At 46.5% G+C, this 24,225-nt stretch overlaps 9 protein-coding genes and 1 non-coding gene across 10 annotated transcripts; 3 read left to right on the plus strand and 7 right to left on the minus strand.

Annotated features, from left to right (window-relative positions):
- Positions 1 to 1,253: 1,253 nt before the first annotated feature.
- On the minus strand, positions 1,254 to 2,963 carry BDV27DRAFT_171008 (uncharacterized protein; the record flags this gene model as incomplete). The annotated part of the gene is made up of 3 exons (XM_032075480.1): positions 1,254 to 2,414; positions 2,477 to 2,713; positions 2,785 to 2,963. 3 exons carry the CDS (start codon positions 2,961 to 2,963, stop codon positions 1,454 to 1,456), a joined length of 1,377 nt encoding a protein of 458 aa, XP_031929302.1. The 3' UTR covers positions 1,254 to 1,453.
- Positions 2,964 to 4,514: 1,551 nt separating this feature from the next.
- On the plus strand, positions 4,515 to 6,337 carry BDV27DRAFT_156082 (ANL family adenylate-forming protein; the record flags this gene model as incomplete). Its single annotated transcript, XM_032072257.1, has 5 exons — positions 4,515 to 4,827; positions 4,896 to 5,632; positions 5,684 to 5,778; positions 5,831 to 5,952; positions 6,012 to 6,337. The coding sequence occupies 5 exons, from the start codon at positions 4,515 to 4,517 to the stop codon at positions 6,335 to 6,337; spliced, it is 1,593 nt and encodes a 530-aa protein (XP_031929303.1).
- Positions 6,338 to 8,105: 1,768 nt separating this feature from the next.
- On the minus strand, positions 8,106 to 9,062 carry BDV27DRAFT_94106 (uncharacterized protein). The gene is made up of 2 exons (XM_032078001.1): positions 8,720 to 9,062; positions 8,106 to 8,644 (listed from the first exon to the last, which is right to left on the minus strand). The coding sequence occupies exons 1-2, from the start codon at positions 8,829 to 8,831 to the stop codon at positions 8,121 to 8,123; spliced, it is 636 nt and encodes a 211-aa protein (XP_031929304.1). The 5' UTR covers positions 8,832 to 9,062; the 3' UTR covers positions 8,106 to 8,120.
- A 1,551-nt stretch (positions 9,063 to 10,613) lies between these two features.
- BDV27DRAFT_t70 lies at positions 10,614 to 10,703 on the minus strand. The gene has a single exon. It is a non-coding gene; the product is annotated as a tRNA-Ser (tRNA).
- A 199-nt stretch (positions 10,704 to 10,902) lies between these two features.
- On the minus strand, positions 10,903 to 12,628 carry BDV27DRAFT_125532 (polysaccharide lyase family 1 protein). The gene is made up of 4 exons (XM_032066352.1): positions 12,170 to 12,628; positions 11,773 to 12,112; positions 11,624 to 11,704; positions 10,903 to 11,555 (listed from the first exon to the last, which is right to left on the minus strand). The coding sequence occupies exons 1-4, from the start codon at positions 12,313 to 12,315 to the stop codon at positions 10,947 to 10,949; spliced, it is 1,176 nt and encodes a 391-aa protein (XP_031929305.1). The 5' UTR covers positions 12,316 to 12,628; the 3' UTR covers positions 10,903 to 10,946.
- Positions 12,629 to 15,510: 2,882 nt separating this feature from the next.
- BDV27DRAFT_171010 (FAD-binding oxidoreductase) lies at positions 15,511 to 17,235 on the plus strand (the record flags this gene model as incomplete). The annotated part of the gene is made up of 5 exons (XM_032075481.1): positions 15,511 to 15,630; positions 15,679 to 16,146; positions 16,196 to 16,629; positions 16,687 to 16,868; positions 16,961 to 17,235. The coding sequence occupies 5 exons, from the start codon at positions 15,511 to 15,513 to the stop codon at positions 17,233 to 17,235; spliced, it is 1,479 nt and encodes a 492-aa protein (XP_031929306.1).
- Positions 17,162 to 18,118, minus strand: BDV27DRAFT_125536 (uncharacterized protein). The gene is made up of 4 exons (XM_032066353.1): positions 18,086 to 18,118; positions 17,856 to 18,029; positions 17,553 to 17,762; positions 17,162 to 17,484 (listed from the first exon to the last, which is right to left on the minus strand). The coding sequence occupies exons 2-4, from the start codon at positions 17,966 to 17,968 to the stop codon at positions 17,310 to 17,312; spliced, it is 498 nt and encodes a 165-aa protein (XP_031929307.1). The 5' UTR covers positions 17,969 to 18,029; positions 18,086 to 18,118; the 3' UTR covers positions 17,162 to 17,309.
- A 385-nt stretch (positions 18,119 to 18,503) lies between these two features.
- BDV27DRAFT_125537 (Hsp20/alpha crystallin family protein) lies at positions 18,504 to 19,457 on the minus strand. The gene has a single exon (XM_032066354.1). The coding sequence runs from the start codon at positions 19,403 to 19,405 to the stop codon at positions 18,842 to 18,844; it is 564 nt and encodes a 187-aa protein (XP_031929308.1). The 5' UTR covers positions 19,406 to 19,457; the 3' UTR covers positions 18,504 to 18,841.
- Positions 19,458 to 19,680: 223 nt separating this feature from the next.
- On the plus strand, positions 19,681 to 20,401 carry BDV27DRAFT_125538 (uncharacterized protein). The gene has a single exon (XM_032066355.1). The coding sequence runs from the start codon at positions 19,882 to 19,884 to the stop codon at positions 20,170 to 20,172; it is 291 nt and encodes a 96-aa protein (XP_031929309.1). The 5' UTR covers positions 19,681 to 19,881; the 3' UTR covers positions 20,173 to 20,401.
- A 254-nt stretch (positions 20,402 to 20,655) lies between these two features.
- Positions 20,656 to 23,047, minus strand: BDV27DRAFT_171011 (uncharacterized protein; the record flags this gene model as incomplete). The annotated part of the gene is made up of 6 exons (XM_032075482.1): positions 20,656 to 21,318; positions 21,701 to 21,705; positions 21,796 to 21,848; positions 21,979 to 22,024; positions 22,708 to 22,776; positions 22,888 to 23,047. 6 exons carry the CDS (start codon positions 23,045 to 23,047, stop codon positions 20,656 to 20,658), a joined length of 996 nt encoding a protein of 331 aa, XP_031929310.1.
- Positions 23,048 to 24,225: the final 1,178 nt, after the last annotated feature.

Raw genomic sequence — 24,225 nt, forward strand, 5'->3', positions numbered from 1 at the left:
AAAAAAAAAAAAAAAAAAAAAGTCAGAGACAGGTCTCACAGTTCGCTTTTCCAGGTTAAGGGAAATGATGCCAATTCCAGGTCGGTGGCCACCTCTTTGGACTTTGCGAGGATGTGGGAAAGTTCTTCGCGGGTTGGGGGGTATGTGGCACTGGAGTAGAATGGGTGAAGTCTAGCAACAGCCAGAACTTCAGAGACCGAATAATAATCAGGAGGCATATTGAATGAGGAGGTGGGAATATAGATAGACAGGGGTATGTTTAACGGATCAATAACACCAGATTTTGTATATTTTTCCTTGGTGGCCACTTCACTGACGAGAATGAACAACGTCTAGGTAATTTATGAAATGCTTTTCTAATACGCTGTCGTATGAGGGAAGGCCATTTGCCAGGCGTATGGGTGGAGTAGTTACTTAAATACTTACTACTGTGTAAAGTTGGGTCTAGCTGATCTGTAACCACTTGCCGATCTGTGGATCCTTCAGCCAGCCACTTTGCAAGGCTTTATTTCCTGCGTACTATACTAACAAACTAGTGCAGTTAACTAACGAAATGCTAAGGAAAGGATTTTCGAGAGAATTCAGCTGATCTCAACCACAGCATCTTAGCCCCAGCTAGTGCGTCTCCTACTGCTGGATATATTATTTGGACTCATTAACGTACTCAACAGCTTTTATACCTGAAGATGGACAGGCATAAGAATGTATAACATTGGACATATTTTTCTTTTTTTCTTTTTTTCTTTTCTTCTTTTTTTCTTTTTTTCTTTTTTTCTTTTTTTCTTTTTTTCTTTTTTTCTTTTTTTCTTTTTTTCTTTTTCTTTTTCTTTTTCTTTTTCTTTTTCTTTTCTTTTCTTTTCTTTTCTTTTTTTTAAAAAAAAAAACAAAACAAAACAAAAGGCAAACAAAATTTATGATGATATTTGAGAATACAGTTGGAAACCAACGCAAATTTAATTTGTTAGAAGCAGCAGCAAACAGTATATTCCTAGATAAAATACCTAATGTTTGGATACGTATAATCTCCACCATTCAACAATTACTTCGTAGACATTATCAACATTGATCATCATGCTCCCTATAGTATAAGTGATCAAAGAATATAGCATCTTTTTGAAAACATGGTCGTTGATGTCGTTTGTTAGTTACAAGTAATTGAATAGCTTCAACTGAACTCAAGCGCAAAGAGAGATAGTAGCTCGAGACAACTTACCACCACACTGGGGTAGGTACCTGCTCTTCAGGGGGCAACGCACAAGGCTCGTCAGTGTCTTACCAGAACTAACATTAGAGCATTCCATAATGTTTCCAGTGGGATAAGTGCAAGTGCGGGGATGGATGTACGTAGGAAAGTCAATAAGAACAACCGGCAAGACATAATAACCGTGATGCGCCACCACCCAACATCTTGCATTGCCCTATCTCCTTGGGTTTCACGTCGATAGATGCTGGGCTATCTAAAATCAACGAACCGAACGACCTTTCGGCCTGTGCTGCTGCGCTCGAACTCAGCAACATCGTTGACAAACTTGACTCGGAAACCGGGATTGGTGACCACCAAGAAGGCCCATTTGATCTTGACAACTAACTCTTCGTCAGAAATCAACTGGGCTTGCTGCCGATCACGCAGAAGTCGAATCTCTAAATATTCAGTCCCGGCCTCTTGGTCCTGTCTCATCACGATCTGCCACTGCAGAATGCCATAGCCCTCACTCTGCATTAGATTGTGGACCATCGTGTATTCAAAGTAGTTCGAATTCCAGCTGAAACTAAAGCGCTTGTCCCTTCCGTATACGCGGACCAGTTTCAGATGTTCAACTACATCCGTTGGGATTTGAGCCTGAGCGGTTAATGGGAGGGGATGAAGTGAGCCAATGTCTCCTGAGTTGTACCGCACCAGTGAATTCCGCAGACGCTGCAGAGAGGTCAATGTTATCATGCCCATCTCGTTGTCTGGGACTGGCTCGATCCATGCGTTGTCCTGCTTGGTGTTGGAAAGCGGTAAGATCTCGACGTGCATAGTCCGTGTATCGTAAATAAACTCTGCCGCATCAGTTTCTAGCTCGCCAGTGAGCTGAGGGTTGGCGACGGCCCAAAGACCTGCCTCAGCACTCCCCATCCCGGAGTATATCGCCACCGACGACCCGAAAGTAGAAGTCAAGAAGTCATGCTGAGATCGAGATAATGGTTCAGAAGTATAGAAGATCTTATTGATCTTGACTTGTTCCCGGACCTCGGTAGGAAGGGACGCTATATGATGCGACATCTTAATCAGCTCGGTGACTGGACCAGTGAGACAATTGCAACGGTACTGCTGAATCACGTCTGTCACCATTTGTGGGGACATATCACTCCCAGCACAAAGCACAGTGCCTCCGGCGTATTCAAGAGCGTCAGTAAGCAAGTCGAGAGATCTGATATTATGTGAAATCGTCAGCCATGTTCCGAGGTGAGAACCCTATGGACCCCCGCTTACCGATACAGGTATCCCGACACATGGATATTAACCACCCAGTCTCTAGGCTCAATAATGCCTACTGCCTTAATGATCGCCCCCATAGTCTCGCGCTGCCGCTTATTCTCCGCGCTGTCGGTCAAGAATAGCATTGGAACTCCACGACTCCAGCCACCTCCAGTGACACTGGTGTACGAGCTGTAACGGAAGGTATTGCTAAGCGAGTCATCGGTGGCAAGCTTTTGGATGACATCGAAGCTGTTCCGAATCAGTATTGCCATATGGCGTTTGAGAACTCATTCGCGGAGTGTTTAGAGGTCAATGCTCACATGTCTTTCTTTTTGATAATCCTATAACGACATAAGTTACTGCCGTTTGGAGGATCACTACTTTGTATAATTTGAGGAATGTCCTCCGGATGCGGTGGAAACTGAACATCTGGATTGTAAAAGGGGTGGTTCTGGGCAACTCTCAGAACCTCATCCAGTGAGTAATAAGATTTTGCCATGGCTGCTCCTGACTCGGAGAGAGGGGCTCTCGGCTCTGGGCTCTGGGTCAGTACATGAAAGTTGGTGTTGTTCTTTATTATATACAAACCGGAGGGTGAAATAGTGCGTGGGGTGGTTCCCCTTGAAAAGTTTCATGAATTTCAGTGGTCACACTGTACTGTAATTGTAGCAGCATCATTGTTGTATTATTACGGAGTAAAGGACAGAATACAGTATGAAAGTTGCGATGTGCGATCGTCAAGCTGAACCTGCAATAGTCAATCCTCCTACTAGTATGTACTAGTACTAGTTATGCCATACGGAGACAAGAAGTGACTACTCGTTAAATAATAATGGGTCCAATTAGTCATGTGGCACGGTATCCGTGCCCTTTGGCAAATTTTTCGGTACACCCACGTCGATTCTCTCGTGAAGGACAGGGCTTACTGTAACATGCTCGATCCGCTCGGCTTCAGCTAGTCAGGGCCACTATCACGTAGTAGGGGTGCTCGTGCGAGGGGCTGGGAGGGTCAAGTTTAGCTCAATCTGCAATGCAAGGAACACTAAATCATCCTCCGATCCGTTTCCTCTCGGTTAAGTCAAGTTTCCCCACCATAAAAGATCTCTCCACCGTCCTCATATTGCGGGAGCAGATCGGCCAACTCTGGTCCTTGCCTGTCTTAGTGTGATATGTGGATAGGTAAAAGTTGCCCTATGCCAGAACCGTGGCGATCGAACTATATTTTCAGTCCATTACCTAGGGCCCCACCAATATACCATCTAGAATACACCTCTTAGGAATTGTGTGGGGTCCAGCGGTGTGGAAATCGTTCTTCTTGTGTAATCATGATACGAGCGATGTTCCGCAGCTGCTGTTACTTACCTATTTGCTATTTCGGGATTTATATAGCGAAAATATCAGCCCATATCAATTCATGATACAGACCTCCTTTTCTTCTACTGGTCTTGCTTGCCCTTTGGCAAGAGCAAACGTTTCTCACAGTGAAACGATTCGCCCACAATGTCAAGCGTGGCAGACCGATGAGCTCAACTTCTCGTAAGTTGTAACCACACTGTGGTTACAACTACGACAAATGTTGGGAAATTATGACTCTCTGAGTCTGAGAGTGACAGTAGTGGGGCTTAAAATACAATAACCGTGAAAATAAATAAAAGGTTAAAATTAATCGGTGTGATTATGCAAGGGACATGTCAGGTCGTGGGCTAGTGCCAGGTGGCTCGGAAGAGTTTAAAAAGGCGAGCTGAATCTGCAATGGGAGGCATTAATTGATTTGCAGTGATTCAGTACCAAGAATACGGAGTATCATAATCAATTATGTATTTATTAATTGATTTAGATCCACGAAGAATCTCGTGAGCGTAGATCAGGATATATCGACAACAGGAGCAGGAGACGACTTTTCCCAATTTTCTCAAATTCCGAGTCCGTCGGTGATAACCTCTTGCGTTACCGAGAAATTCTTTACAAATTCTTACTCTTCCCCCAGTTGGCCCCCCAATACGTTTGTTAATTTTTGAAATACAATTCCTGCAGGGTTGCAGAAAACAAAATGTCCACTTGGGAGCCTAACGTTCAGTGTATCCATAAGTTTCCGAACGATGCTATATTCTCTCGGCTTCGTCGGCTCCAGATAGAGAGACCAGGAGTGGTGGTCCACGACGAACATGGCATAGACGCTGACTATAATAACCTGATTAGCGATGTCATACACATGCGTCAGATCTTGCGAGAGCAGCTCCCGAGCAACTCATTCGACGAGAATGGTCTCCTGCAAAAGGAGGCCATGTCTATAGCATTTCAGGCATTCAGCGGATACAACTTTATTGTTAGCTTTTTTGCCATCGTTGCTCTAGGAGGCATCTGTGTACCATTGGGCAAGTTAAAATATCTGGGCTAGCCCACTCATAAAGTCTAACATGACCGATTATAGCAACAAGCCTCATTCCGGAAGAGGCACTCCATTTTCTAGGAAAGACCAAGGCGACCTCCATCCTTGTTGAGGAGGGGACTTTTGAGAATGCCACAGTAATTAGAAACCATGTCCAAAACCAGACCGGCCAAGGGTTGAACATCATTCGGATAACAATATCGGAGCCAAACACATGCCCTCAATTGGAAATCAACGAGCAATTGGTTATCTCCCCAACAGCTGGATGTCTGGTCCTGTTTACCTCAGGAACAACTGCTTTGCCAAAAGGAGTCGTTCTTCCCCGTCAGCTATTCTATCCCACGCCAGAAGTAATGCCTCGGGACATTCTATATTTAGCGAGAACGACTGCACAATGGGTAGGAGGTTCAACAGGTATGATAGACAGTGTCCTTTATGGACAGAGAATACATGTCATGAAAGATAGTTCCAACCCTGCAAGGTTCTGGGAGGTGCTTAAGGAGGGCAAAGTTACGGTAACCAGCATGCCCCCGGCATTTCTAAGGACGTTGATGGGGTACTACAATGAGAATATCTCCTGTATGCCGCCTGAAGATCGCGAGAAATATATTAACGGGGCTCGAAGCCTGCGACACGTGTTCACAAGTGGTTACCAACTTGATCCTTCCTTGTACACTTTCTTCACCGATTTGACCAATATGCCTATCAGAAATGGATACGGAATAACTGAGATGGGTGGAGTTGTTACTATCTCTCCAAAAGGGTCAGCATATGTGGAAGTATGTACGGAGGTTTATAACATTTCCGCACTTATGCTGATTGTCATTTAGGGATACATCGGTACCCCGGTTCCAGGGATTACAGTGAAGCTTTCCGATGGGGAGCATGGAGAAATCCTTGTCAAACACCCTAATATGTTCATTGAGTAAGAAAATTGAGATTTTTCCTCTGGGGCGCAGTTTATTTACAGTGGACAGGTATATCAATGATGAAGCAGCCACAAAGGCTGCATTTGACCACGAAGGGTTTTATAAAACTGGAGACTATGCTGAACGTATTGGGAATGACTACTTTTTCAAGGGCAGAGTTTCATCTGATTGTATGTATTCCCCAAGCCCTGACATGGCATCACGACAGCCTAACTGATAGCGTGTCAAGGGGTCCGGTTCCATGAACACACGATATCTGTTCTGGAGCTTGAGCATTGTCTCATGGATCTTCCATATATTTTTGAAGCCCATGTTCTCCCAGTGCAGGATCGCGAGGCTGGTGGATTGATTGCAGCACTCGTTGAGGTTCAGAAGCCGAATGAAACTGAACAAGACCACGGCAATATCAACCTTCGACGTATACGTGAGGATCTCGCTGCCGCGAATCTAGTCTCACACAGATTACCTGCTCTTTTACGGATTCTCCCGAAGAACGGAGAAGTCCCTCGAACGGCCTCCGGCAAAGTGTTGAAAAAAGAAGCCCTCCGAAAATAATTTTAATATATCAGGATACCTGCCAAAAGATTATGCCGCCGATGACGTGGAGTATTGGGGAAATAAATTAGATTTGACCACTTCGACCCGTACGTTTGATTGGGGTGGCATTTAGCAGGGTTAGATGGGAGTTTATGCGGAGCATGATACTTGACAAATTGTTTAAGGACTCCCACTTACTATAGAAGAAGCACTTGAAAAGAGAGGGAGATCTGATTTCCGAATTCTATTGCCACCAATGATTTGAGGTAGTCGTACATTTGAGCTACACTCCCTTACTGAATCCAAGGTTTTGGACTTGGATTCAAAAGGGACCTCTGAGAAAGAAGAAGCTAGCGGTGGTCCAGTTTTGGTCCCTGTCACTCCTTCCAAATAAGCCTAACTGTACAAGGTTATGCCCAGTCAATCTCGTATGAGGTTACATCGTTAAATTATCAAATTCCAACATTATTTCGGGAGTGACAAGAGTCCACGATTAATCAATCAATATGTATTACGTCCTTTGTCTGAATTATATAACAACATCATGTTATGCCTTTCTGGCATAAATTATAATATCCCCTTTTGGACAAAAGGCACTACAGCACTCATCAGAATTGGATTATCTCTCAGGGTTCAAAGGGACTATGCGTTGGCCGCAAAGTCGGTTCACTAGGTCGGTCGCCCAAGATAACAGTGGACAAAGAAGTCACAAGCACTGTTTGCACCCGTAAGGACACAAGCCGTATTGCTTGATCATTGCCACGGCACTGTCTTTTGGAATCACTGTTGGTGCCGTCAACACGGTTTCAGTGTTTTGCGGGTCCTTGCGATGTAGTTTACAACTGTATCATCAGTTTGTAAACAAGTTTATGGAAAGGCGAATGGGGATGATATAGCAATCCTGCACAGAAAAGAAGGGGGGTTAACAAGCCTGCAGGAGTAGAACTGGGTAGTTTTAGCGGGGAAAGAGTGTGGAATAGGCTGGGGAAGGGAGTGAGGTTCTTATAGAAATCTTATAAGCGGCGAGCAGGACTAAGCGGTAGGGTGATTGGCTTATGTTCCATTAATGATAGTACAAATCCAAATATTGTAAAAATATAATTTCCTCCACATCTTCATTTTTTAAATAAAGATAAATCAAACCCAATCATTATATAACTGAGATCTTATTTAAATATAGCGATTACAAAAATAGAACTAGGCAGCTTTCTTCCTCTAGGACCTAGGTCTATGATATATCTATCAGTAAATTGTAGAATCAGTCCAAACATAACCTATCCCTGCAGATTACTGTGACCTCCCCGGAAGAGGGATTCCTTCTGCTAAACTTCACTGTGAGTTCGAAAGAACGTGAAGCGCGAGTAACAATCCATAACTGAAAGAGAATTAAATCTGTACACCGTCTCTCATTACACTAAAATAAGGTATTACATACCATTGGCAGATTCTATCTGGAGTTACTACGGCAGTACTGACCGGATTATTCGTAGAATTGTGAGGCCTACGTTGGGCGCTGACTTGGATTCGCATATACAAAAGATGAGCCTTGTCCCTTTTATCTTTATCTTGCACTTCTTAGTTTTGCTGCTACTCCCACTATTGTAAATAATAATAAAAGCGAAGTACATTAGGTCTACATAATCACATATTGACCGGGAGTAAAAAGCAATTCTCTAGTCATCGGGATATAAAACTGAGAAAGAAAGGGACGAAAAAAGAAAGATAAGGATGCTCGAAAACTAGATTTATATTGCTTCTTTATTTATATAGTAGGGATAGTAATAGCGTGAAACCCCGCGCTTTAGTAGATAACATACTCAACCACGACTGTCTTGCTGCTAGTCTCAATCTCAGTCTCGGTTTCCGCCTCGCTCTTGTCCTTCTCCTGCTTGAACTTGGTTTCGACCTCGTGCTGGAGCGAGTAAGGACCAGCCTTTGCCTCGTGCTTAGTCTCCTTGCTAGTCTTCCTTTCTGGCTTCTTGCCCTTGGTCCATTCCTTCTCCACCTCGACCTCGCGTTCGATTTCGATCTCCGTCTTGGTCTCGGTCTTGGTAGTCTCGAATCCAATGGGGGCGTCGTCGGCCTCAAGCTCGTCGCTGAGCTTCAATTTGGGTGCGCTCTTGTCGACGTCGAAGACGATCTTGAAGTCAGCAGTGACCCCACCGGCAGTGACGGTGTACTTGAGTTCGTCACCCTGAGTGATCTTGAAGGAGGCCTTGTCGCCATTGGAGAGGCTCTTTGGGGCTTCGGTCGACTCGCTGATGGTTGACTTGTCCTCGAGAAGACTGATGGTGGCGTCGGTAGTGACGGAGATGGTCACAGGAACTATATATGTACACAGCATTGTCAGACTAACGTCACGGCCTTTATTTCATACATGGGAAGAATATGACAACTAACCAGATGAACGGACATCACCCCCCTCCTGAATTTCCTTGATCTTGGACAGAACGTCGAACTTCTCGACGAGAGCCTCGATCTCGCCGTGAAACTGAGCAATTTCGACAGACATTGTGGATGGATATTCACTCGTGTTACAGCGCGGGTTAAAATATCACAGGAGGAATGGATTAGAGGCCGGGAATGAGGAAGGAATCCGGCAGGAGTGCTATTAAGTATTGAGGGGAGCTTAGGGAGCCAAGAGAATGACACCGTGGTGATGCGGGCAGAGCCGTGGTTCGATCGTTTCCATCAATGAGGCATGTTTATGCCAGCACGGGTGTACACCGTACCGAGAAGGTCGTGTTGACTCTTGGTGGCGCAGTTCGCGTCGAGTGGAACGTGGTCCTATTACATTTTGTACAAGGAAATTGATATAAAACACCCCCCGCTCCCGCAAGCACGGACCAACCGGACCCGGTTTATTCAACTTTAGCTATTAAGTTTAACTATATTGTGGTGCCCATTGAATAAAAGTTGTATTCATGTGAGGATTCTACATGTTCTAATATAGTACAATTTACTTGTCTTACTGTTTTTCTCCTGTTTATCTCCTCTTGAAAATTGAAGATCGCATCAGAGGGAATTTCTCGCTAGGAATCCGGGGAGCCCTTGGACAGTGTATTGTGGTGGGACTGAGTGGGGTTTGGTGAAAGCACTGCCACATTACTTCCACTATATTGTTTTAGATCGGCAAGACCATTGACGGTGTACACCTGGTTTGGCCAATCCTGTGCCGCAGCAGATGGTCGTAGCGAAAGACTATCGCTGGGCGGGGATGGGCTAGATCTCATTTGTCACCAGTCACCCACAGCAAGCCCCCGAGACCATATCTCCAGTAAATGAAATGAGGTATCCGGGACAGTCGGCGGTCGGATAGGTGATTACATGCCAGACTGTCGTGAAGAGATGCACAAGTAGGGAAAAGGAGAGCAAGCATGGGGAAATTGCATTGTAATAGACTGTCATTTTCTTTTGGTAAAGCTATGGAGATTCGATTAGTTAATCTGGGGGCTTTTCATGAGGCAATCCCAACGTCTCTTGATATCATGATCAGTTCGATCAGTGGCTAGTAATTCCAATATACCCGGGGAAGGATGCTTCATTGCAGAGGCACATACGGTTTCAGGCATCCAGTATTCGTGGCTCATATATACCCAAGGCAATACGAGATGTGATGGATAGATCGGCACGATAGGCATGCCTATGGGTGTGATATCATCTTACAGTTTCTGGAACATATTTTCTGTGCTGTAAGACCTCTACGAGTGGCCAAGAACATACCAAAGCCGTACATCTGGTAGCACTGAACTTAATATGGGATCTTCAATCTGGGCTAGAGACAAATCAACGTGAACAACTGCTTACCAAGAGCTTGTCCGAACATGGCTGTCGACAGGGCAGAAATAGACACCTTTCACCCTCTAGATATGGCCTACCAGGGGAGTGAGTGCAAGTAGCCTAAACAAAACCTGTCACTGTAGACTATCCACTACTTTCCCTTTCGTGGACAATGAAAATACCAAGGATGGTGATGCTGCTAGCCTTCGTTGTACCGTCTCCGGATAGTCATCATCCAATATATTTCTGAGCCATCTACCAAGACGATCAGCGTCTGGGGCAATCTATACCAGGCATTTTGCACTTTAAGCTCCCGTGTTGATCTGCGCAGCTCGGGAGTTTCATCCTTCAATGGGTGGCACATTCTGACTGCCAACCAGGCTTGGTTTGCACTTGGCAGCATATAGGCGTGTGCTCTGGACACGGGATTCCCAATGAAACACTGTAGTCATCGGGATATCAGAGCGGAGGTAAAATAAGATAAAGCTAAAAAAAAAAAAAGAAAAGACAATCGCGTCAGCACTAGGATTCGAACCTAGGAGGGCGAACCCAATAGATATCGAAAATTCGAGTCTATCGCCTTAGTCCACTCGGCCATACTGACTAATACATGTTTGGTTGACAAAGAATATGGCTCTATAAGGCAAAACTATTCATTCCAACAATTACTCGGCGTTTAGAGTGTGCCTGGTCCCTTGGAATCTGAACTTCTTTTATGTTTTGCCATGGATAGAACGAGCAATATCTACAATAAATGTCCAAGGTTATGATACAAAAAGTGCCAGATGGTTATAACAGTTCTCCCGGGTTACCCTCCTTGTTGTGTTCAGCGGATGCAAGTTACAACTCACACCTTGCCAACGCCAGCGTTGGCCTTGACGTTGGTAGGGACATCGGCGACACCAGTGTGACCGATGAGGTGTTCCTTGAGGCTCGAGAATCCGGTCAAGACTGACGCGTCAGTGCGATCAGGCCAGGTGCCCGTGCTGCCGCCTTCACGGTTCCATTCGCAGATGTAGCCCAGAGGGGAGACACAACCGCTGGCAGCATCGACGGTGCTAGTGGTGTACAGCTGAGCACCACTCTTGAGGGAAGTATCGGTTATTGGGGTCTTCACGTTGTCGAAGTAGTTACCCTCCAAGAGCACCCAAGTGTTGGTGTCCACATCAAAGGCATGTCCGTCAATATCCTGGAAGTAGTTGTTGACGCCATGGAAATAGATCTTGGAGTCGTCATAGTCGGTGCCCATGTGAGGAGCACGGCCAGAGAGATCGTGAAGCCAGTTACCAGAGAAGGTGTACCAGTCCTCCAGGCCCAGGAGAAGAAGAGACCAGTAGTGCTTGCCATTACAGCCAGCCGACCATTCGGTGACACCGTCGAATTCATTGTTGGAGATGGTGATATGGCCGCCCTTGTTCCAGCCGCTGACGATCATCTGGCGACCGATAAGGGAGAACTGGACACATTATTCATGAGTACCCTACTACACGCAATGAAGCAAACAAATAGAAGAGGTCAATATACCTTATTGTGGTCAATCCAGACATTATCGGTGCCATCCAGGGTGAGTGCATCACCGCCCCAGACGTACTGAGGGTTCAAATCCTACACGAAAATGACACCAGTCAGCCCTCGTATTCTGACATTGTTGCGAGCCCAGTGTGACCTCTTACCGTGATATGGATGTTCTGGATGATAACATTGTTGGCACCACCAGTAAGGCGCAAGCCCTTGCCTTTCAGAACTCCCTTGCTACCCACACCGACAATGCTCTTGTTGCTGCCCACGTCCAGCGGTTTCTTAGCAGCGTTGTCATAGGTGCAAGAGACCCAGGTGCCGTCATCGCACGTGTCCTGAATCCATGCCTGACCGGCAGAGGTGCCACCAGGGCACTTCGTGGTGGTATCTGAGCTGCAGCATTTGCCGGAGGTTTGGCCTTCCGTGTTGGTGAAATCCCACTCGCGGTCAATGAGGATCACACGCGCCACATCATCAGTGATCCAGCTCTTCAGCCTGTCTCAGAGTTAGAGAGCTTTTCACTTTGACCACGGATTGGGAATTATGGCTTACTCGTCAAGACTGGAAGGGGTTTGTGGTGTTGCATTTCCTCCACCGGTCGTTCCTTGAGCAAATCCAAAGGCCGTACCGCTGACTCCGGCTGCACTGACCGGGCTCAGCAGCATCGCTGCCAGCATGGGAAGAAGAGAGGAATGCATTTTTCTTTTTTGTTTTCGAGAAATGAACCTATCGTACTCTGGTTTCAGTGTTATTCTGGAATCCTTCAGCTAGGTTGTCGTTCTCCAGCGGACTTTATAATTGGTGGCAGTGTCCGTGCACTCTCACTGGTACAATTGACGCCCATCTCATGGCTCCCTCGACAGGTTCGCCGTTGCTCGTTGGTGCGCCCCATCGAGTCTCAGCTTAAGAGCAGGTGATGGAGACGTGCCAGGATACCGGAACTAGGTGGAAGGGTTTCTATGGCTTCAAGTTACCCGAACCAGGAAACGAAATTGAGCAGGGGAAGGGGAGGGTCTTGGCATAATTTATTCTAAACCTCAATTGCTTGACTGTCAGACAGAAATTCATGCCGGTAAAAATATTCCGACGCTATCGGTTGTTTAAAAGCTGGATCCCCACCGGGCTAAGACTCAACTCGGCTCCTTGACCGACGGAGTGGATCTCCGTGGCCTTTTTTTAGATCGCCTCTTTCCCTCTCCGCCAATGGCATCACAATTTGCTTTTAATGCTCTCTGTTATGGTTGACGGCGCTCAGTCCACCATTAGGGCTCGTCAGGGATCAAGGAAAACGGCAGCATTTCGGACTGGCTCCGGAAATGATCCGTGCCTTTCGACAGACAACCTCCGGATACGATCTTGGCAGTGAGCAGCATGGGCTTTAACATGTGGAAAACAGGCAACAGCTAAAGGGTGATTCTCCCTTGGTTCGCCAACTGAGTTTGTTGTGCATCCGCCACGTCGGATCCCTTGGACAGCCTTGTCCCGGAAAAAACTAACGATAACTCGATAATATTAGAGGCTGAGACAGGACCCTTCTTTCTTTCAATAGCTCAGAAGGCATTGACATCCTGTTTCGCAAACGCTGGACTAGTGACAATAGTCAGCCATGGCGGTTCTCAAGGCTTTGCAATTCATTAAGTTTACCAATCGTAGACATTTCAGAGATAGCTCTAATTCAGGAATGGAATCCTCATTCTTCTAGGAACTATAGTCAACCTAGTTTGTCTTGACGAGAAACAGTGGCGCCGTATAAATCCCACCAATATAGGGTCGTGCCGAGCAGCAATATTCGCACATGTGGACGGAGAGGAGCATTAAAAGGCGCGAGGCGAAGGCGGGATAAGGCCGAAATGATTTTATTGAGTCAATTGATTGCAATGCATCCCACAATCTGAGGCTATCTGTAGGTCCTCGGCAATTCAATGCACTATTTCTCCTTGTCTAATGCAGGATAGATTGCGATGCGCATTGCAGAATGATATAAGTTCCAACATGATTCGTCCAAGGCTCGGCCCTAATTGACGCTAACCTCGTACTCTACGGATCTCACTCGTCTTCGGCCATACTTCTCGTTCTTCCATGATTAGACCGACCATACGCTGGGAATGGATCAAACACACACTGGATGCATTCGAAGAGAAGAGTGTTCAGAAACTCTCCCCCTTCCTTGGTGTCTGCCTTCTGCATCGTCCGACAGGAATGCAACCCCCGATATCATTCGTGCCTTAGTCTCGATGTATTATAGTCCCCGCTTGGAAATTCCAAAATCTGTCAGCTGGGGAAGTGACGATAGCTGTTTCAAGCCTCGCATCGTCTTGGTGGCTTGCATGCACCTCAACTCACGGTTTGCCCTAGCCATCCATCCATCCTGGCTTATGTGCAGGATTAGTACATGTGATTGTCCACTTTCCTATGTACTGATCTCATATCACGTAGTATGACAGCTCCGGCGGGGAAAATACCAAGCAACTCAGGTAATTCGAAGGCAGATGAAGGGAGGATGTCCGCCGGCTGAAAACCCTTGAAGGGTGTGTGTAGGTATCATTGCCAAATTAGATGAGAAGCTAGAAAAGAAATAACCTGATTATGTATTTGGGTGTTAGAGGACTGACGAATACGAAGGTAGGTTACTTAGCAAGTTGATGATGGAAAGGGCTTTGTGTCTGAATAAGAAGCCTGTGATGGCTCCTGAACAGTCTGCTTTTACATGCACAGGCTGACTAGCATTACCAACATGAATCTGTCATTGCCTCTCTCCGAGTGAGATATTCGCTGCTGCAATAGTCTTCGCCCCGAAATAACATGATGAACTGTGTCACAAAGTCATCTACACCAAATCTTTTATTGAAGAATGTGATTTGTCGCTTAATGCAGCTGTCTGAATATTGACCGGATCGCACATTCTCCCTAGTAATCCTGAGATAGAATGTTCATGTATCGAAGACTCTGACCTTGATCGGTCAGCTATCATCTAAGATGCTGAATTGATTTGGCTGGCTCTTCTTTACTGCTTACTTGATACATTAATGCCACCCCAGTGAAACCCATCCAGGTCCCACGAAGCCCTATCTCGCCGTATATGTCTCTAGGTTCTATGCTTCAACTATTCTGCATACGAGGTAAGATGGTCTTAACGACTACAGAGCAAGGCATGAAACGCCTCTATTCTGAAACGATTGCATATTTATCATTATCAACAATCAACTGGTTCGATAAGACTCTGTCTGCCCTTTGATCAAACTTCAACCACGGAAGTCCGGCCATCTGTATCTAGAATATCATAAGAGGACAATAAATGCATTGACCGACAGATTCATTCAGTTGTCGAAGATCGACATAGATTGCCGCAAGTTGCTTACGCAGACCCACTTGGTGCAAGGATGTTATCGGAGTTATGAATATTGAAGCGTCAGCAGGTCGCGTTAGTGTTGAGTATACCTGCATTATCTGATGGTCTTATAGCTGGATGGCTCCTTGCTTCTGGCGAACTTTCACCATTCAATCGTAAAGGTGTACGTTGCTGTTACCAACGGTGATATGGGTAGCAGAATATGTCCCATTACGGTTTGCATTATTGTTTACACGAAGACTATGCACTTCCACAGTCACCTGGAGTCAGTATAAGTGCGTTCACACTGCTGGGTTCCTCACTACAGGGATATTTCATACCCTGCAGCGGCCTGACGATCGGCATATTACGACAGTCGAATTGTAACCCAACATTCAGGACTTAATATCCTATCTCCAGAGTAAGCCTATTGCATTTCGCCAGGTTTACGGTTATGTGGCCAGGGGCAGTCTTTATTGAATCGCTCTACCATATAAAGCCACCATCCTCGCCATGAACATTATTGGGAAAACTACTGTGGGCAATTTTTCTACTCTGAACATCAATGGCAGGAATCACACCAGCGTTCATTACTGCATTTCTCGCTGTTGGCTCAGCCATGGCCCTTGGGGCAGCGTTAGCCAACCAAGGAAATACCTCTGTTGTACCCGAATGTGTCCAAGCAGTAAGGATTCCTATTCCTCTTGCGACCAGCTTTCTGAAATGGTTGTAGTGTTCCCATTTGGCGCATATCTTCGGTCCCGATGCGTACTCCCTCGGCAATGCCAACGTTACTCTTTGGGATGCAAAGCAGCAGGGAACACATTCCGCCTGTTGGGTCCAGCCCTCTTCGACTGAAGATGTGTCGACCATTCTGAGTGTCATCATTGACACCTCATGTCGATTCGCGGTTAAAGGTGGCGGCCATGCACGAGACCCCGATGATTCTGTTTCGGCTGGTGGCGTCACCATTGACATGCAAAAGATGAGAACTGTCGAGGTTGCCCCGGATCAGAAGACAGCCAAGGTAGGGAGTGGCCATGTTCTGCTAAGTTTGTATGAGGGATTGGAAAAGTACAATCTGACCACGCTTGGCGGACGAGTCGCCGATGTTGGTTTGGGAGGCTATGTCCTGGGTGGAGGATTCTCGCACCTCTCGCCCAAGTACGGTCTCGCCATGGATAATGTTTTCGAGTATGAGGTATGGGACAATTGCATCCTTGGTGTACTATGGAATTAACGTTGTTTAGCTCGTTCTACCCAATGCCACTGTTGCGATCGTCAACCAAGAGACACATCCGGATCTTTACTTTGCTCTCCGGGGAGGTATGAACAATTTTGGTATTATCACGCACTTTACTATGAGGGCTGTTAAGCAGGGTCATTTGCTTGGAGGGGTCAGAGCCTATACGGCCGATAAGAGGGACGCGATCCTGGAGCAAGCCTACGAACTAACGACGAGTTGGAAAAATGATACCAATATGGCGTTCTTCTATAGCTATGGTTATGACCAAGAGAGAGATGACTTTACCCTTACGGTTTCGCAGGAGTATTATTTGCCGGTCCTAAGCCCCGCGCCATTCAAGCAACTCAATCGAATCCCGTTCGAGCACAGTACTGTTCGCCTTGATCGCACCAGCCGGTTTAGTATCGAGAGCGCGTCAGCAACACCGCCTGGTGGTCGGTAAGTTAATTAAGTCAGGCTGTGTGCAATAGGCCATATTGGATTAATTGGTCACAGAAACCTATTTGCCACTGTTACTTACTCCCCATCCGCGGACCTTGACAGGCAAATTCAGGATATAATGGCTCAAGAGATACAGTCTCTCGAGAAGGCACCCGGGTTTTACCCCAATCTCGTTATTCAACCGTTGTATGAGGCCGCCATTCGTTCTGGGAAAGAGCGAGGAGGAAACGCTGCCGGTATAGATGCCGATGGACCTTTGACAGGCATGTACAAAACCAACATCTCACGCTGCCGCTGTAAGCCAGGCCCTATGCTAAGCTTTCTACAGTTGCCCTCTTGACTGTCTTATGGAAGAATGCAGAGGATGACGAGCGGATGAATGCTTTCGCACAAGAATGGGTGGAGAGGTCCACTGCTACCACCAAAGATGCCGGCAAACACCATCCTTGGCTCTATGTCAACTACGCCAGCAAAGCCCAGGACCCGTTTTTGAGCTATGGAGAGGCAAACCTACAGAAGCTGAGAAGGATTCAGAAGGAGGTTGACCCCCAGGGCGTGTTTACGTCGGATGGGCTGTGTCGGGGATATTTCAAGTTACAATAAGCTATTGAGAATTGGCTCAGTGTATTTCGCATAGCTTCTAATCGACTACAGATGCACAGATCTGCTTGCAACCTCTACACCGCACTATCATGGTTTCTCTCTACGCGAACATGAAAGGGCTTCTGACACATTGGGCAAGTATAATGATAGTTCAAGAACCATGTTTCCAGGCACTGGCTGTGAAACACATGTCGGCAGGGAAGAGTGTGAATTGGACACCTTTTAGAAACGGGCTCGAGGCAGATCGCGCTTGCAGGGTGTGAGCCCAAACGGGTCCATTCAACAGCAGATGTTGCAAGGCAAGAAAAGTAGCTTACCAGTCAAATACACGATCGTAGTCTTTGAGGGGACTGCGCTCAGTTTGGACCGATCTCCACCAAGTAATAAACGGTTTGGTTGGCGCAACTCGTTCCAGAAGATTTAGTCTTCGCTCTTCCTCGGTGGCTGTGGGAACAGAGAACGAAGGATCTAAGATGGCACTGAGGTCCAGATTCAGCGTCGTAAAATAATAGCTTCTCAACAGGACCCTGTAGTAGTTCTTAATGATTAGTATTCTGTGCAACCGATCATCAGCCGATGACATATGCTAGTTATGCTTGAGATTCAGCAATAGTACCTACCAAATGGCTGTAACTACATAAATAAGGACACAGATGGCGAGTAGTACGCGGATTTGCAGATGAATATCTGTGGTGTGCTTCATGGCTTTACCTTCTGTCTCTGTCGAATTCATCTCTAGATGCTATGGAATAATCTTGTAGAATCCTCTGGTGCAATATTAAGAACAGTTCTTTCTGGGGGTGATGGTAAGTATCTCTCTCTATATATAGGAAAGTAAAGGAGGGCTCACCCTAAACTTTAATTCGTCCAACTTAATCGCTCAAGTGGCCTGAGAACCCAGTGAGGGGAACCACAATCGAACAACTGACCCAGACATGCTCTCAAATTGTACCACGAAATCATGAGGGGAAGATCCATTGTCTATTACCAATTTAACCTTAGGATCAACGCTGTGAGTTGTGAAAGATATCTGCCTGAAACGCTGGGTCGATTTGCCGGGAGAAGCTTGCACGCTGCCCGATGTCGTCATAGAATTCATGATCTACGTTTGATATAAACCCCCCCGGCGATCATTTCCTGGTACTTGATCATTACCCTATTGGGCTACGCGTGAAGTAAGGTGCATGAGATGTGGGCGGCTGTTCCTGTGACAGAGGGGATGGGCTGAGTCGAGTACCTTTTATGCATTATAATCATCTGCACTCTTGGCTGGTCTCAGTTTATTCTACTCGGATTTCGATTTATAAAAATTAAAATACATAAGAATAGGCTGCGAATGAAGAAAGGACAGGAAAAAATAAATACATTTTAGTCTCGCTGAATACGCCTGAAAGAAGAATGGTGAAACTCCCAGCCCATCACGCCCCGTATCAATTTCCCCTATACACACACACACACACCTTGACGATGAAACTATCTCATTTTGCTTGTGAATATTGAATGGCCTAAGCAAACGCCATATATGTAAAGACTGAAGACTGAAGACTGAGAGAGTGCGTTTTCATATCACTTCACCATATCAATTTGACCTCCAGTTTCCCTTCACCTATTCCTCGACTTTCACCTTCTTCACATCCCAAGTCGAGGCCACCTTCGGAATAGTCACCGAAAGCACTCCATCCTTCAGTCGAGCATGAGTGTTTTCCTGATCCACAGCGGATGGAAAGCTGAATGACCGACGGAAGTCCCCAGTGGCCCGTTCGGATATCCACCAGGACCCTTCCTCCATTTCAGACGCATGCTCTGTATGCCCTTTAATATTGAGAGTGTGCGCGTCAACATACTCGATCTCAACATCGCTTAGCTTCACACCGGGGAGTTCCCCTTCCAGCTGGTAGGTATCCTTCGACTCGCGCATGTCGAAGGTTGGTGCATATGCCCGGGGATGCGGATCAAGGCTATGTCCTGATAGATAACGGTCGTAGTCATCCAACAGTCGTTTAATGGCGGAAGGGCCTCGGTGAAACTGGGGCATCAGAGTCATCGCTCTGGCTTTCGGAAGCCTCCCTTGCGCTGCAACGATGCATGGCTGCACACGAGGCTTGGAAGCGATGGCAAGCAGGCCCGGGATACGACTGGAAATTGTGTTGAGGTTGCTACGATAAACCATGTCAGATATATGTATACTGGTGCTGGATAGCTGAATTCGAATGAGGTGACAGGAATGAAGTGTGTATCATGACACAAGAGCAGCTTTGAATCACGCCACTAAGCGAGACATTTCCGGTAAAAGGTCCAGTAGTATTGGGCCCTGGGAAAGTCTGCCACGTCTAGAACGATTGGATGTGGCGAGATCACTTGAACAGGCGTTTGGGGATTTAAGTTCGCGGTGCCTCTGGTTCTGCGGAGAAAGCTTGGAGACCAACCACAAGGTCGTGCCAATATCCTGACCCAGGAGACCAAGGCCTGGCCTGCAGTAGACACTCTGGACAATGGCTCTCCTTGTTTAGCGGAGGAAAGCATCTGACTGAAAGTACTCATTATAAGAGCGAAGTGGTGTTACATGTACTGAAGCATTAAGTCTCCCATAACACAAACGACATAATCATGGCCGAGTACTATTACTCTTGAAAGAAGCGAACATAAATGGACAGAAACCACTTGAGTCTCCTTCGCATATGCGAACGAAAATTGGACGAGGAATGTGCCCATGCCGACCGTGACTTGCGCATTCTAGTGGGCCACACGAATATCCTCAATGCATTGTTATCGGCGCCGATCCCGATCTCAAGCCTTGTGGACCAACAGGAAGAATCTGTTGCGATACAGCTCGGAGCTGAACTTAAGGCTCCACCCCAAAGCCTTCCCATAAGTACGATGGGTCTCATCTCTGCCGATCGGCTCGATTACGAGGTGCTGCTACCATCCTACGACTGACTGAAACGATTTCGCTGCAACTCTAAGTAACGGATCCGCGTATGCCAATATGCATGGATCTTATTGCTCGCGATCATATCCTGTTTCGGTCTGGAAGATTATTGGCGCTAATTAATATATAACGCAAAATTTATAAGTGATCCAGCACCACATCCCTTGAGTGAGGACCGATTTTTGGTCCCCTCGCAAGCTCGGCGGGCTGGCCGATCTACTATGGAGTGGAAGATCCGAAGGCATCTTGACAATATTAGACACAAACTATCAATGAAAATATCCTAGTAATATTTCTCCATCTTATAGGGTTACAACTTCCGTGCTGCCTAAAAAGGGGGGTGTTTTGGTGGAGCTCGTAGCTGTTCTCGCTCCCCAGTTCCCTTTTTTAAGTACGAAAAAAAAAAAAAAAAGAAAAATAATAATGATTAGGTCTAGAACGAATCTAGTGTAAATAAAGAAAGCCTGCCTAAGCCTGGCCAAAGTGCTGTTTTAGACTATCGACTTTTTATCAATCTCCCAGACACTACTGGGATGAAGTCCGAATTGATGGCTGTCGGATGATACGCCTTCGCGCGTATCCTTTTGTTCGACCTTCACGTTATAGCTCGTACTGATATAGACGTCGTAACTTCCATCCTGACTAGACTCATTAATCGCCTTCATACTCTCCCGCCGTGTGCTCTTCTTTGTCCGTGTCGTCAAGTTGTACGATTCCGATCCTCCATGGTATCCGTATGGATGACCGCTGGAGCCATCCTCCACGTAATTCGACTTCCAAAATCTCTTGGTAAACAGCGGGCGCAGAATGGGAAGGTTAACTGTGGCGACACCGACAAAGGTTTCGCGGATTCCCCATCGGTTCACGGTGATGCTAGACGGTTCTGCTTTTAATGTGAGAGCGGTTCGAATAAGCGACGCGCTGATGACGAAGATGCCGGAGCTGAGAAATATGGCGATGACGAGTTTTCTATTCACGATCAGATCAGTTAGAAGGCGTCTTCTCTTGGGTGATCCTTGCATGTACAAAGGATTGTGTATTACCTCGAGAACGATGTTTTTACTTTCCAGAGTAATGGGATTGGGATGAAAAGCCTGGACCGATGGGATGTGAGTAGGAAGGTACATTCTGGGATGTCCGAATTCCTTACAGAGCTAAGTCAGTGCTATTAGGAACTGGTCAGCTTGACTACACATATAGGGAGTTGCGGTAGATTTGCATACGTGACGTTCAAGATGCATGTCACTATAACGTTTTGGATCTTGAGTCCACACTTTTCTGGAAGGTATTAACATCATTGCAGTCCTTCAAAGTGAAGCGGTTCCTTACTAGAGGGCGGAGGATATACTCTCCAGTTATCCGATATACTAGGCAGGGTGCATTAGCGCATATGGGCGCATGAAAAGAGATAGATACCCAAGGGTCCTTACGGATGACATCCAAACGTCACAGTTAGAAACACCGCAATGTAGGTAATGGCACAAAATGCCGCGAGCCATTTAATGACCCGAGATTGCCATAACCCCAGGGTCAAACGCTTGCTTTTTCACGGGATTTCGTCTTAGTTTCCAGGTCCGATAAGGATGAAACACAGGTTCTTACTATAGGAATAGCATTTTAGCTTTCATGACCCAAATCAGGGCTGTGTAGGAGTACCAGGCAGCGAGTTCCGCCTTGGAGCCCGCTACAACCGAAGAATATTGGGTCGGTGTGAGGGAATCATGTAGGCCGTGTGGTATCTCGAGATTAGTACCTAACACGTCTTCTTGGATTTTAGCATTGATGGCACCAACCCACGGGGTGTATGTCCTTACATGAGAGGTGTACTGTTACAGCATCCATAGTTAGGAGGCCTATCGCCTAGTACATTGCTTTAACATTCCAGGATACCGGCAGGGGCATCAGTAAGAAGAGTTGATCTTACCAGAAACGCGAAGTAATCATCGCCTTGAAAGCCCCTAACACCAACCGTCCGGATCCGGACACCCATTCGCACAAATACAATGAGAACGCCGAGTCCAAATTCTGTCCATTGTTCAGGGAGAAATGACTTGTCATCGTAAAAGCCAAGATCTGCCATAACGAATGACAAAATAACAAGGCCCTTGTGTGGGATGAAAACAGACGACGCAGTGCATCACTAGCTCAGGGTCAAGAAGTGGGCTACTGCATGCATGATATAGCAGATGTACCTCGAGGCAGGAAAGCCAAGATGAGGAGATTGATGTTTGCCAGTGGGTTGGTCCCAAAAATGGAGAAACCTACACCCTAGTGCGAACACTGATTGCTATAGGGGATGGCCACTCCGATCTTCATGGGTTTGGAAAGTACTCTACGATCGAGGAACCTTATTCTGAGCCGGACAAGATCCGCTTCAATCATGGATGCACTTATCACTTGCCTGTTTGGGAGTAGCGAAGATCCATCACCGCGGCTGGCACTCCGAGATCCACTCCATGGGCACTTCGTCCCCAGCATGTTTCGATAGAGTCAGCTGCTAGGCCGTTAGGGCTTTCATTGCTTTTTTTCATGGACGGTATAACAAACAACAACCATGGTCCAGATTGGGGCAAGCTCGTCCTCAAGTGCTCTAGGAGCATGATCAGAATCACCTTTTCAGGCAGGAGTGCTTCCAAAAAGATGAGCCATTATCCGAACCAGGGATAAGATAGTGCGAGTTTATCCATTGCTACAGCATGCCCGAACGAAGGCCGATGCCCAACATCGAGAGCCTTGTATTTCTACTGGGTCGCAAACCCGAGACTGCTCCTGGTTGACGATGGATTTCGAGAGCAATGGAACATCGAGGCCCCTGATCAGCAGATTTCGTATACATGAATGGACTGGAACGGTCGAAGGATCAATGGATTCCCCACCACTCATAGTAAATTTTATTAATGGTTCAGCTCAGCTTTGGTTGGAGTGCGAAGGGTAAAACCACCATCGGTACACCATGTGGGCCGAGGTCCATAAACCCAACGCCGCGGGCCGCAACCACTGGCATCATTGGGCCACCAGCTGAATTTCCTCGTTCTAGTTGGTTGCCAAGTCGTGTCTGGGCGATTGAGGTCCCTTATTTGGGTCAACTGCACGGGACATTTTTCCTTTGACATGGAGCAGTTGCACTTAGGGTTCTGGCTACCAAGTGGCCATCTCAGCACGAGCCAATGGGGGTGGATTGGCAACTTCATAATAGTAGTGACCATAATTTCCTCGGTTTCTAAATATATCGCAATGGGTCTTCCGAAGGCATTGTTTCCGACTGAATACAACATCGCCAATTATGCATCCCAGGCACAATGGTGGGTGGATTACAAGCCGAAAGGGGTAGCATAAGTGCAAGTAAAACGTACTATGTAAATTCATACAGACCTTGTGTGGGAATTCGCTCGTTCCCCACGGACGAAGAGATTTTTCAGGGTCCAGAGAACCGAATTTAGGGAATGTGGAGCTGAACACGCAGGGACGATGTGGTATCCACACCAGCACCAGTGGGTATGACCTAATATGCAATCGCAGTCTACCCAACCATATGCTCGTAGGTTGATTAAGCCATGTGCCGTCGTCTCATCTTGTAACTAGGATACGACTAGCATGAACCATACAAAACCTCTTATGCCGTTCTATACCGTATGTGCTTCGCCTAGCACAGGCACGGCAGAGATCCAATTGGGTCCCTCACATGTACTAATTTTGAATCCTTCATAGAACTTTCGCCCTCGTGTAAGCTTTTCACTATGCCGAGTACTGCAGAGTCATGATAGAGGAGGCCCTCGCAAGATATGTGAAGCTACTGTGTGATACGTACATGGATTGGCGCTGATCATAGCCGTCTTTCCTTAGGTATATGCCAACCGTTTCCTTCAACGGTTAATGGTCCATTAAATGGGTTCTTTTCACTCGGTCCGAATTTGGCCAATCCATGTATTTCCTTTTTCTAAATTCTCTAGAATTGTTCCCCTCTCTGCTTGTTCCGGCAGATCCCCACCCTGTGTGTGAGACAGAAGAGCTTTGGGGTACTGCAGGTTTGACTTTTCGATATTCCACTTTTCCCACACTGG

The sequence above is a fragment of the Aspergillus caelatus genome (assembly GCF_009193585.1).
Source record: "Aspergillus caelatus strain CBS 763.97 unplaced genomic scaffold BDV27scaffold_54, whole genome shotgun sequence".
Classification (NCBI taxonomy): domain Eukaryota; kingdom Fungi; phylum Ascomycota; class Eurotiomycetes; order Eurotiales; family Aspergillaceae; genus Aspergillus; species Aspergillus caelatus.

Bases quoted from the DNA above. Each gene is read 5' to 3' on its own strand.
- BDV27DRAFT_125537 (XM_032066354.1), bottom strand. From the start codon at position 19,405: ATGGTTTATCGTAGCAACCTCAACACAATTTCCAGTCGTATCCCGGGC.
- BDV27DRAFT_125538 (XM_032066355.1), top strand. From the start codon at position 19,882: ATGGACAGAAACCACTTGAGTCTCCTTCGCATATGCGAACGAAAATTG.
- BDV27DRAFT_94106 (XM_032078001.1), bottom strand. From the start codon at position 8,831: ATGTCTGTCGAAATTGCTCAGTTTCACGGCGAGATCGAGGCTCTCGTC. The intron at 8,645-8,719 runs GTTAGTTGTCAT...GTACATATATAG, and splicing joins GGGTGATGTCCGTTCATCTG to TTCCTGTGACCATCTCCGTC.
- BDV27DRAFT_125532 (XM_032066352.1), bottom strand. From the start codon at position 12,315: ATGCATTCCTCTCTTCTTCCCATGCTGGCAGCGATGCTGCTGAGCCCG. The intron at 11,705-11,772 runs GTAAGAGGTCAC...ATTTTCGTGTAG, and splicing joins TCCAGAACATCCATATCACG to GATTTGAACCCTCAGTACGT. The intron at 11,556-11,623 runs GTATATTGACCT...TAATGTGTCCAG, and splicing joins TCTGGATTGACCACAATAAG to TTCTCCCTTATCGGTCGCCA.
- BDV27DRAFT_125536 (XM_032066353.1), bottom strand. From the start codon at position 17,968: ATGAATTCGACAGAGACAGAAGGTAAAGCCATGAAGCACACCACAGAT. The intron at 17,763-17,855 runs GTAGGTACTATT...GAACTACTACAG, and splicing joins TATGTAGTTACAGCCATTTG to GGTCCTGTTGAGAAGCTATT. The intron at 17,485-17,552 runs GTAAGCTACTTT...ACACCCTGCAAG, and splicing joins TACGATCGTGTATTTGACTG to CGCGATCTGCCTCGAGCCCG.